Source organism: Montipora capricornis, chromosome 2 (assembly GCF_036669925.1).
Source record: "Montipora capricornis isolate CH-2021 chromosome 2, ASM3666992v2, whole genome shotgun sequence".
NCBI classification, from domain to species: domain Eukaryota; kingdom Metazoa; phylum Cnidaria; class Anthozoa; order Scleractinia; family Acroporidae; genus Montipora; species Montipora capricornis.
In genome coordinates, this window is record NC_090884.1 from 40,690,934 (window position 1) to 40,703,433 (window position 12,500).

At 39.1% G+C, this 12,500-nt stretch overlaps 1 protein-coding gene across 2 annotated transcripts in view; it reads right to left on the reverse strand.

The window, feature by feature from the left end:
• The window catches only part of LOC138021413 (kinesin-associated protein 3-like), an 18,756-nt gene that overhangs the window by 5,474 nt on the left and 782 nt on the right, over window positions 1-12,500 (reverse strand). Inside the window, exons 3-13 of one of the 2 annotated variants that reach the window (XM_068868290.1) lie at window positions 11,586-11,808; window positions 10,355-10,496; window positions 9,726-9,947; window positions 8,448-8,525; window positions 6,558-6,736; window positions 6,175-6,228; window positions 4,921-5,029; window positions 4,519-4,619; window positions 1,742-1,963; window positions 425-590; window positions 1-50 (exon numbers count right to left, since the gene is read on the reverse strand). The exon at window positions 1-50 is cut by the window's left edge and continues 76 nt beyond it. In XM_068868290.1, the coding sequence (XP_068724391.1) occupies window positions 1-50; window positions 425-590; window positions 1,742-1,963; window positions 4,519-4,619; window positions 4,921-5,029; window positions 6,175-6,228; window positions 6,558-6,736; window positions 8,448-8,525; window positions 9,726-9,947; window positions 10,355-10,496; window positions 11,586-11,808 (1,546 nt within the window). Of the gene's footprint in view, window positions 51-424; window positions 591-1,741; window positions 1,964-4,518; window positions 4,620-4,920; window positions 5,030-6,174; window positions 6,229-6,557; window positions 6,737-8,447; window positions 8,526-9,712; window positions 9,948-10,354; window positions 10,497-11,585; window positions 11,809-12,500 lie in introns of both variants that reach the window. The other variant, XM_068868282.1, reaches the window with a different exon arrangement.

Genomic DNA, 12,500 nt, shown 5'->3' on the forward strand with positions numbered 1-12,500 from the left:
TGTACCAATAAGGATCACTACTTCAAGAACAAGATCATCTTCCGCAATACCTAGAACACATAAAGATATTTGACGTTGTTAACGGTAATATAGGGTGAGCGACTTTAGTTGTACAAAATATTAGATGGTCTTCGGTTCTTGATTGTGAGCTTGATCCATAGATCTCCGTTTCCCGTTTCCATAAAACGAGGAAACTGGCATGGCAGACACTGGAAACGAGGAGGAGCAACCACCAAAACAATCTCGTCCCCAGACCTTGCTCTCAGTTTTGGTCAGCACCAACAAGAACATTGCTCTTGGGACCAGACGTTAGTGCTTAGTGACGGGAAAAGATATGTGAGCTAGTTATACTCTTCGCTTTGCTTTACTTGAAAAAATGTCGAGAGATTCTTTCAGCGAATTGACTACTCTAAAAAGGTCTTACCTGGCTGCAGTTTAGTTTTAATGTAGTTTAACATGTCGTAATCTGTTAGCAATCCCTGGAAATTAACGTCTTCTATTGTCAGGTTCCCTAGGATTCCTAGTGCCTCTAGGACAAACTCTTCGTCAGGGCAAGTTTGTACAGCATTTGCAAGGTCCCCTATGTATTCCTAATGACAGTGTTAGAAAAGAAATATCTTCACATTAGAAAGTGTGTTCAAGTTGATCATGTGGTGTGGACTCGATAACCAGTGACCAAACTTGAATTTTTTCCTTATAAGCGATGTCTCCGCTATGGGCTGTACTTGCGATTCATTCCTGACCTACGCTACGCGCGAAAAAGCGAGAGAAACCAGGACACAACGGAAATCTGGAGTGTGACCGTGCTGGGTGCCTGGTGGACACCAGAAAACGGCACGAGCATTTTTAATTCATAATTCTAAAGATGGCATAAGTAATGTACGTTACTATAGAACGAACCTATCATGAAAGAAAACCTAGGAAAAAATATATAAAAAAATACAAAATCATAACACGCTGCCCGTTACGAAAAAAAAACAGAGGGATAAAAACCCAGCGGGACAAAAAACCCACTGGAAAACGTAGTCCTCGACCGCATGACAGCTCCGAGGGATAGAGCTTTACACTGAATAAAGAATATTTTGAAATTGAAAGTCCAATGGCTGTCCAGAAGACGAGAGGCCTGAATAAACTAGATCAATACCAATACCAATACCAATAATTCATGAACATATCGTGAAACGTAATTGCATAATCGATACATAAGAAGAGGAACAAAAGATTATCATCAAGTGATGACAAATCTTGCGACGAACCGTAATGAAAATGCTTTCCAACTCCACGCTCTTACGTTGGAAAGCATTTATTCCTAATAAACCGCAAGTGACATGTTGTTATTAATATACCTGTACCAAAAAGTGGCTCACTAGCTTCGAAACAAAGGGTTCTTTTGTTCCACTGGTTGGCTCATCCGAATAACACTTAATTTTGCCTGTCTAACACAGAGGAAATTTGTAAAGGTATTCACACGAGACTGAGGATAATAACAACAATCATGTGTCATTTTAGAAGTTGCTGAAGTGGGCTGTGTCTCGCCCCTCGAACGGTAATCTAACCCATCTTTACAAGAAAAATTAAGCCTTTAATGAACATATTTTAAGTCCCCTTATTACAAACTGCAGTCAGAATAATGAATGAAACAGACCCTCAATCTCTCAATATTCTGCCTTAGGATGGCCAGAGTTAAAATAAAAACACTTTACGTTTAATTTCTTCCTCTTTGACTATTCAACCAACTCACCACAAACTGGGCTTTTGTTGGTCCTTCATGTTGCGATATGTTCCTTATCATCTTGAGCAGTAACGGGTCATTGCATTTAAATGCCCTTCTCATCAATAGCCTCAATCCAGGACCTTCACACACAAGCTGAGCATTTCTCTTGTTCGCAGCCAGGTTGATCCCTAACGCGATGAGTTCCAGATCAATACGGTCTCCTGGGCATTCCAACATCAGTTGCATCAACTACCAAAGTTACAGTAGACAAGTTTAAAAAGATAATAAGTTACGTATAATTCAATTAACCCTTTTTTATAACATAGAGGGCAAATAATTAAAATTAATCAGTGCTGATTGGCTGAGGCAGAGGGCATTTTGCATTAATTTTGGTAATTGCCCGGGGCAAAATCACTTTCATTCTTTACATGTAGTAAATATTTTTAGCTGGGCTGGTTTCATTGCTTTGGCATCGCTGTACAATATTAAAATTCGGGCGTTTTACAGTTCATTTACGCTAACTGAACACTGAAATTGCTTCGTAAGTAATTGTGCTGTTTAGCGATCGTTCTTGGCCTTCTTCATAAAAGAAAATTTTGCCCTTCATATTATGAACAAGTAATGGCATGTTTCCTCATAAATTAAGGATTTAATATCACACATATTTTCAGAAATTGCAGAAATTGTCATCGTCTCTGCGCAACTCTGGCTTTATCTGCAACTTCTGAAATGTGCGATATTAATCCTTAATTTCACTCGGCCCCATGCGATTACCTATACTAATAGTCTTGATTCTAATATTTCTAAATTTAGATGCTATCCATACAAGTTTCTGTCTTGTCTGTTTTTTGTTATTTATTTGGTCTATCCAAATTTTATTATAGATCATTTTTCTTTGTTTTAGCATGTTTTTGTTATATGGCTAGTGTTTCTGGCCGGTATAACGCGCGCTGTGATTGGTTAAGAGCAGCTAAGCGCTTGGGCATTAGGTATCATCATCATCATCTTGTCCTTTTCCCTCTTAGGGAAATAGGGACTTTCGTTCTCTCTCTCCAAGCTTCTCGGTCTTCCGCACAGCAACCGGCTTTTGTCCAACCTTTGAACCCAAGTTCACCTCCTTCTCTCTCTGACTGAGTGGGAGGGCTGGATGGGAAAATATTTGCCCCGAGGTCATGGTGTATACCATGGGCTCTTTACACTATTCATGAGCACTCAGAATACGAAGTTTGGACAAAACGAGTAACAAAAATTTGCACAGAAAATTTATCTAACATGTTTGCATTTACTCTGTAAATAACTTGGATGATAAAAAGCGACGAAATCCTCTAAAATTGCATCGCGCTGAGCAGTATGTGTTCCTAGCAGGGTCGTACGCCTTTTTCCGGCACTGCTTGCGCTAATGCGTACAGCCCTCATATGGGCATTTTCCCAATAGTTTTACAGTGAAAGCGCGCACGGGGCCGTACGGGCCATATGATAATCTCCCGTAATGCCCGCGGGCCGATTATGGATTATGCAAATAGACGAGTTCACGCTCTTGAGTGCATCATGGGTAATCAGGGCAAGATGGAGAGAAATTCAAAGGTTTGTAAGGAAGTTCAAAACGATGAAAAGTATTCATGATATGCAATTTTGGGTTTTTTATTTTCCAAAGCAGAAGATATGCGCTCAAAGGTGCGGCAGAATAAATTTGGAGAGAATGGTTATTGTATAAATCATTTTATTAAAGAGAGTTTCTGCCATACATTTCCTTTAATTCCAAAGGCACAAAATTACAGAGAATGCATGGAGACAACAAAGGCAATATTTTGGAATTCCAAAGAACGGATACCAAGTCTACTTCATCTCAGTTGTGAACATGAACTTATTTGTTTGGTTTATGAAGGCGAAAGTCTATAAAGTAGAGTCATGTACAGTTTATTTTCCTTCGAATTTCCATACAAACCTTTGAATTTCCCGCCATGTTGCCCTGATTACCCATGATGCAATCAAGAGCGTGAACGAGCGAGTGAGCGTGTTAGCCATATAATTAACAACTTGATAATCTTGACCGTTAGGTCTTTACAGCAAAATCTCAAACCTTGGTCTAGCTGTACTGACCTCGCTGTCGCTCAGTCAATACGGCAAGGCCTTACTTTGTGATTTTGCTGGGGTTTTGCTGTAACAACCTCACTCTCGGTTATTAAGTAGTTAATAATCTAAACCCACTGACTCCTGGGCGTGTGACTTAACAAATTTTACTCTGTCAAATGCCAGACGAGGTTACGTGTCAAGTAGGGGCATCCTGGGGTGCCTGTGGAGTCAATTGGTTTAAATATCATTATTTGCCACTTTGTTAAGCCTGTAAGGGAGAATAATTTTTCAGGCCTCGGTTGTTCAAACGATGGATAGCGCTATCCGCCAGATAAATCACTATCCACTGGATAGAGCGATTTTCAATTGAGTGTCGTAAAACCAAAACCAAAGTAATTACTTTGGCCAATCAAAAAGGACGGAGACAATCCAGCAAACCAATCAAAACTCGAAGTAATTACACGTAGCCGACACAAAGCGCGGGAAAATGTGCACGCGCGAGCCACGATTGGTTTTGGTTTCACTTCTGATTGGTTGAAAAAATGGCGCGAGAACTTTGAACCAATCACTGAGTGAAGTAATTATAAACCAAAGTAATTATCTAATTACTTTCGACACTCAATTGAAAACCGCTCTAAACACTAGCAAAACCAATTGATTTATCCGGTGGATAGCGGTGACTCCTGGGTTCAAACTATTCACAATAGTAGTCATAAATTGCTGCAACTTACGATGGGTATACAGTCAGTGTAGGTGAACATTGACTTGAATTGATCATCCATGCTGATATGGTAAAGGACACACAGAACTACCACACTGTGAAGCTCATTTGCTAAATTGACAGGATAAATCAAGCAAAGCCATGTATCAGAAATAAAAGGATTCTAAAAATGACTTTCCTGTGGTTTTCTCAACTTGCTTTTCTTTCCAAAATGGAGAATATCAAATTATGAACTGCCCTTGATTGTAAACCAAAATAAGCACAATCCAGTATGTCTTCTACATTGGTCTCCAGAGGCTTTTCTTATGTAGGGTACCAATGTCATGTGTAAATTTAGTCTTAAAGTTTATAGGTTATCTTATAAACTGTAGAGATGATGACCTGGACAGATTTGGAATTCAAATTCACTTACAAACAAGTTGCACTAGTTTTGGTAGGAGACCAGCTTTTACAGCTTTAGCACGCAATTCAGTGTCAAATGATAGGTTAAGGATAAGGCGTAGAGCAATGTTGAGAAGATCCTGCAAGAAAAGGGAAGAAATCGAAAACGGTTAGCGAATGTGTGATTCAGGGAAATGCCAATAATATTTGCGCACTAACAAAACACTGACCCTAGGTCAGCTAACCCCCTCCTGACCCCCCACTAATCCCCTTACTGATCCCCCACTGACTCCCTTACTGGCCCCTTATAAAAAACCTACAGAAATAAATATTAAGATTTTAAAAATACATACTTGAGTAAAGAGGGCGGAAGAGGGTCAACCTCCTATTGATCCAACCCCTTTTATGTGCAATGACAATCCTCCGTTAACGAATGCCAAATGCGCAAAATCAATAGTCTAAGATTTCTTGTTCTCTTTGACGGAAACATGAAGCAATAAAATAAACGTCTTCCATGGGAACAATCTGTAAGTTGGCCAGTAGTTCCAGGTACTTCAGTCCATTCAGCATTTACACACAGATGAACTGACATGGCGAGGTCATCAGGTAAGAGCATTAATTTTTTCATTTTAAAATTGGCCCTTTCTTACAAGAATTGGCCGTCATTTCCCTGCCTATGGTGGATGCTTACAGACTAGAGTGTGAACCGGCACTGCTGAGTTACTGACACTGGACAACTTCTAGTTTGATGCAGTTCTGTTTATGTTTACCGTATAAGATATTTTGGTCTTTTTTTCTGACAAGAGTGGGCAGTAAATTTTATGTTTCGAAAGATTTCAAGGCATCCATCTATAGAAAAAGAAAGAACTTGTTATTTGACAGAAAAGGGGTTGAATGAATGGTAAATCTCGTGGACCGCCATCTTTTTTTTAAATTTAAAGGTGGGTGTAATTTCCTCTTTACTTCAGATCGGCCACTATGTATTTTTTAAATCTTTATTTAATTTGTAGTTCTTGTTTTAATTTTAGAAGGAGTCAGTAAGGGGGTCAGTTCACAGGGCATTACTAAACCACGAAACAGCGAAACACTGAAACAGCATGTGTGACCCCACCATACAGTTTTTGGTGGAAGCAAGCTACTTTTGAAAAACCCTGATATGGAAGTTTAAAAGCAGAATCATTTGTGATGGGGGAGTCTGGATGAATAAACACAATTTTTATAAGACATCGTGACTTTTGTCATAAAGAATGTAATAAACACAGGCTCAAAGTCAGCATACATGTACCTCATTGGAGTGGGGAATTAAGTTGTTAAGTTTCTCAATGATCCCACAGTCTGCCTGTAAAAATCAAGAACAATGAAAATTTAGTATTGCAAACCTGCAACCTTTTGGGAGATTACATGTAATTTACTAAAATGTGGATCTTTCACATCAATTTATGTAATACAAGACAATTGAGCACAGCTGTTGAGGACTTGAATGAGATCTTTGCTGGATCCTCCTTCCTCGATCTCCCTCCATTGTCCAGAAGTTCCAGGCATATAGAAGACTTGCCACTTGAGACATTACTTACTTGTACATCCAGGTTGGGATAATTTCGACGGAAAGAATGTTCAAACTGAGATGTACAGCCAAAGTGGGAACATTATTGTTTGTCATTCACTTACCATTTCTGTTTTGTTTTCCACAAAAATACTCAGTTTCTTCAAAAAGGAGACAACCAGGATCAGTAAGTCAACATTGTCTCTTTCCAACAATTGCACCAGCATATTCACAATCTTCTTGTTCTTCATTTTCATTTCAACCTTGGCATCTTCAGCAAGATTTAGGAGTAGGTATGTCAAAACTGGAGCAACATAAATAAAAACAACTTAATAGATACTCAATTAAAAATTTGGTTATGAACTACGGGCAAACAATCCCTATTAATATCTTCTGCATTTTTGGTCATTTCGAAACATTAGTCCCAATTTCAATAAATATTAAACAAAAAGCACTAAAATTACAAAGTTCAATGATTCATGCTACTATGAAAACCACCAATCTGTGGAACGGGTGGAATTTTATGTGTCTTTGCCCCTCATTGTTTCGCTTGTAAATAGTTCAAATTCTTGAGAGGTATTGTGTTCGACTCCATGGCAGAACTGAGCGCATGTGGAAGGCTTTATGATCATGGAAAAGCTCTTGAAGAAGGAAGATTATACAGGACATTAGTGGAAAAGGGGGAGACTTCACCACAGGTTTCTGCGGGTGACGTTTTTCTGTGATTGATTAAATCTTTCCATTGTTGTGGTCGTTCCAGTACACTTCAAGCCGGTGGGAAAGGAATTTCATCAAAAATGTTTAACGAAAGTGGGCAGGGCAGTGATTCAGTAATTCGGGCCCAATCCACAGGTCTGTGGTTTTCGTAGTATAGCTACATGCCAAACGCTATACACCTTAATCCAAAATGGCCACCATTTAGATATTCTTTTGTTGTTATTGAAATTAGACTGTGATGCTTCGTTCAAGGCAAAATATTCTTTTGAATTTTCAGCTCAAGAACAAGGCATCAAGGGCTAATTTGAATAAAAACAAAAGAATATTTAAATGATGGCCATTTTGGAATAAAGTCTATGGTCAAGAGATAAAGTGAAGCTTTTTTCAACCCCCTGTGACCTCCCCCCCAAATAACAACACAGACTGAGTTCCATGCTGTAATCCCCTGAATGTGATTATCACGTGATTAAGATGTGATCATCTAGAGATGCTATGCACACAATATACAGCACAATTCAGAGCCCACGTAATCTTTCACGGAAAAAAAAAAATCCTCCGCCTTCATTATACAGTCGATATAGTGGGCACCAGTGAAGTGAGCCCTTAAACAGTAAATCAAGGTCAACAAATTGCCAAACTGTGCCAAAAGTGATGGCTAGAGGGTCCAGTTTTGCCAGTGCCACTGATCCTTAACTTCCATGACCAAATGTAAAAAAAAGTAAAGTAAAGTGGTGCATTTATATAGTGCCCTTATCACTAGCGTCTCAAGGGCACTTTACAATGATCAATTTACCCCCAGCGGACTGGAAGCATAATTATACAGGCGCAAATTGCAGCCGCTTCTAAGCAGTCCATGCATGCTGGTACTCATTTCACCGACCTCGGAAGGATGGAAAGCTGAGTGAACTTTAGAGGAAAGAAGGTCGCCAAATATTCCAGTCTTAGCAGAACCGGGAATGGAACCTGGGACCTTAGGGTTGGAATGTCACTGATTAATGGAAGAAATTCTGAAAAGTTTCCAACAATGACTACTCTTCCACACAGCAGGAAAAGAAGTTAGAGAAGTTCGAAGTTATAAAGCTGCTAACTATCATAGGAGAGGAAGTGAGGGAGCCTAGGAAGGGCTATGAGCTAACGTCCGAGATACTTGCTCAGCAAACCTATTAACAAGCTTTATTTCCAATTGATTTCAGATCACATTTCTCTCACGGGGAATTGCCTTATGTGAATCTTGGGATCCATTCTCGTTTTGAGCCACCTTATAAATCAATGTCAATGCTTGAATGTGGGATATTTACCTCGTAGAAGCTGCTCTTGCTTTTTGACAAGCCCGAGAAATTTCTTGTATCCTTTTTCATAGTCTTTTCTGTTATTGCGTGAACAGGTTAAGGAAACCATTTCACCACTAAATACTCGACATCAAAACAATATTTAATGGGATTTGTCCATGAAGGTCATTGAAGTTGGCCCTCATTTTAATAAGTGCAGCCAAAAGAGGTTTTTTGACATTCCAGTTTAGGGGAATTTTTTCTGGGATTTTATCAGACTACTCGCCAGTTGAGCTATGGCATTTGAAATAGATAGAGTATTTTCCACCAAAAAGGTGTCTAATAAATAATCAAGTGTCAAATGTATTTTAGTGCTGTGACACTAACTGGGGACATTGTACTGAATTCAAATCAAATAAAGTCACATCAATCATTAGTTGGTTTTTGAGGAGAGGGGGAAAAAACCTTTCAGAGCAGAGTAGTGATGACATAGTTGAATAAAACTGATGTTGTTGTTGTTGTTGTCACAGAGAACTAACAAATATACAGTAACCCACACAGGACGCTGAGCCTGGGAATCGAACCAGGGTCTCGATGGTGGGCGGCGATCAAGTGCTCTCACCACAGCGCTATCCCTGCTCCCTTGAAAAAAGACAAATAATGTTGATGTCATGCCTAATCAGGCCTAAGTTGTTTAAACACAGTGATACGTTATAGTTATTTAATCAGTGAATAGCACCATCCACAAGCCATAACATTTGGAATTGCCCAAGTTTTTACCACCAAAGGGAAGTCTTAAGTCAAGATAAATTATATTTTTGGGATGCCCAACCAGTCCCAAATGCTACCCATTGGACGAACAACCGCCATCGGGTATGCTACTCAATGAGATTTGATAATATATGTTTAACAAATAGATTCCATGTTGACGTGCACCTGTTCAGTAATAGATCATAGATGGTGTCAAAATGTGGTAAGAACAAAAAAGTGGCACACAAGGTGATAGATGCGTGTATGATGTTCTTGCCACATTTTGACATCTTCTGTCAATAGAAGTACATGACAACCAATCAAAATGTGAGCTTATTATAATGTTAATCAATAGTAGGTATATAATATTATTATAATGGTGTAGCACAAATCAAATTCTGCCCTTTTAGGAATAACTTGGACCAGGTTGTGTTTTTTTCCCAGTAAAAATTTTGCAATGCATTCATGATACATGTATATGGAAACTGACTCAGTCAACGCCAACTAAATTGTGAATACTTGAATCCTTAAGTTTATGACTCTACTTTATCAGGATATTATTTTTCTTCTTCTCTAGCTCAGCAGACCACTGTTCATATCTCTTGACCTCATGCTCCATCACTTGCATGCACATGGCACCAATCTTGTAGTGGATAATGATAGAATGAAATTGAGAGAAGCTGGAGAAGCAGAAGAAAACATACACAATGTTGGTTGTCAGCTCTGTGCTTTTCTTCCAATCTTCTCGCAGCACTCTTGACAATGCACCTAAAACAGGTTCTGAAATATAAAGTCAGTCATAAATATCGTTAGATCACTTTTGCTGCCATTTTTATTATTTTCTTGGTCTGGACTACCACAACTTTAGAGAAAATAATTTGAAAGCAGCCCCCACTGTCAGTGCATTGGCTACAATCCCCAAGAGCAGCGCATATAAATTTTGTCTGCTTATTGCCAGCAGGCTTTTATTCCTCAATTGAGAACCCCTGTACCCAGGATGCACGCCAGAAATTTTTTGTCTCCTAGAGCCACAGAATAGTGAGTCGCTTTTTTTCATCCAGGGCAGAACCCCTCTGAGTCAGGAATGAGATGACTAAATCATACCAACAATTAAAATTATTTTTATCCCCAAGCAACATACCAGTATTGAGCTACATTGTAAGAAACACCACAGTCTGCCAACTTACCATTCACTGCAAGTTCTTCCAAGTTGTCCGGATTTCTGGCTAGCTGTAAGATAAGTCCAGTTCCTCGTATCTTTTCAGGAAGTTCTTCATACAGCAGTTCCACATAATCTTCTATGTCATTGATGTTAGCTTGTTCATCAAGCTGACAATCACAATCAGAATCAGCAAGAACATGAAACAAGATATCACACCAGGATCATCAACACACTGTCATTTCTTAATCCCCATTGAACCATTATTTTAAATGCATAAGATCTCACTGTCGAATGACTGGGAAAATCAACCCTTACAATGTAGCAACTGCATGGCAAAATAGACGTTGGGTGCCAAGGACATCCTGGGAATTCAACTACTGGTACTAAAATTAGACTGCCTCCATGGCTAGATGATCTTGGCAACCTACGTGTAGCCATGAACCTCTTCATTCAGTACATTAAAAAACTGAGCATGAGGAATTAAAAGGCAGAGAGAAATATAACAAAACCACTAGAGCTCCACATTGTTAAATATGTCAAAATGCATTTGTCTGCATTAGACTTTGAGAGAAAACATTACTGTTCATTAAGCATGTCTATTTAATGTGTAGGTAACGTCTGCTACGAGCCTAGAAGGCCCGTCAGGCCGGCACTTACATGTATCTCCGGTATCTGCAGCACGAAGTGACTAGGAGTAATTTCTACTCCCCCCTGGATGGGATGCCAGTACATCACATGGTTACCCCCAGCATTATATTTGCCGGTACCCATTTATACACCTGGGTGGAGAGAGGCACCATGAGAGTAAAGTGTCATTGCCCAAGAACACAACACAATGTCCTCGGCCAGGACCCGAACCCTGACCACTCGATCCGGAGTCGAGCGAACAAACCATGAGGCCACCGCACCTGTGTGGATTTGGCCAAATCATACAGGATTGAAGCACAAGCAAGACCAACACACTGTCACCCAACTCACAAACAATTTTCTTCGATAGAGAGTGGGATTTTGGTAAATTAAATGAGCTTTGCATCTTTCGTAAAAATGTTCTATATTTTGATTCACAGCATTTGCGTATACTGTAGGTCATAAATTCTCATCTATCTAAGGCAAAATAAAAGCTATTCTAGGTACCTCAAAAGGGAGTACATTTTTTGTTGACTGTGATATGTTACATGCATGTATATCAGTGAGTAAATATCTGTTAACAACTTATTGATTCTCTATCAACAACAAATAATTATTTGTGAATATACCTCTGTGCCTTCAAAGTCGGCAGGAACAGCAGCACGTTTTAAGGCATCAGCTTTTACTTTCACTTTTTCTTTGCCTTCTCCTGTATCTTTCCTGTTTTGTAGGTAATACAACAGCTGTTCCACTTCAGGAAGTTTGCTAGGATGAATAAGCTTGCACTTTTCAATGACTTCTGAAGCAAGCTTTGCTATGTTGGTGGTAGCATTTAAGCTTTGCAAGCGAATTCTGTTGAATGAAATAAAAGTCTGTTTAACAGGAATCCATCACTTTGAAAATGACTTCATTTTTCCTTGTTGTTCTGTGTACTATATTGTTTCTGGATAATTCAGAGTTAAAGGCCTGCATTGAATTTTACACAAACAGAAAATCTGAAAATCACCGGCGAGTGCCCAATCAAAACACTGGAACTATTTCAAAACAACAACGCAAGCACACAATGTCTTTTGGGTGAACATGGGCCTTAAGGATCCAGTCGGATCAGCGTCTTATTTTCAGGGTTTTGATTTTTTAGTATTCAAAAGGTTATTTGTTTTTCATGCTATTTGTGTGCATGGCTTTGTTGCTTGAGATCTTTCCCACAGTCTGTACCTACTGGTCAGCCCCTCCTAGAGATAATTGATTGGCATACTTTACCAATAACGAAAATCAGGGCAAAGTCTTTAACTTGTGTGCAGATTTCAACATGGTTTGTAGAGCCAACTATGATTTCAAGTCTTAGTTTGGTCGCAGTATGATGTCATTAGTGTCATAAGAAAGACTAAGATTTGAACTTGGTAAGGAAAAATGAGTATCAGTGTTTCAATTTGCCACAAAACGACTCTTATTGATACAATAAAAATTCAGTAAAGAGATCAAAGAACAATTGTACGTTTACTAAAAATTTAATGTCAACACCAATGGCACTTGTTCTCTCAAAA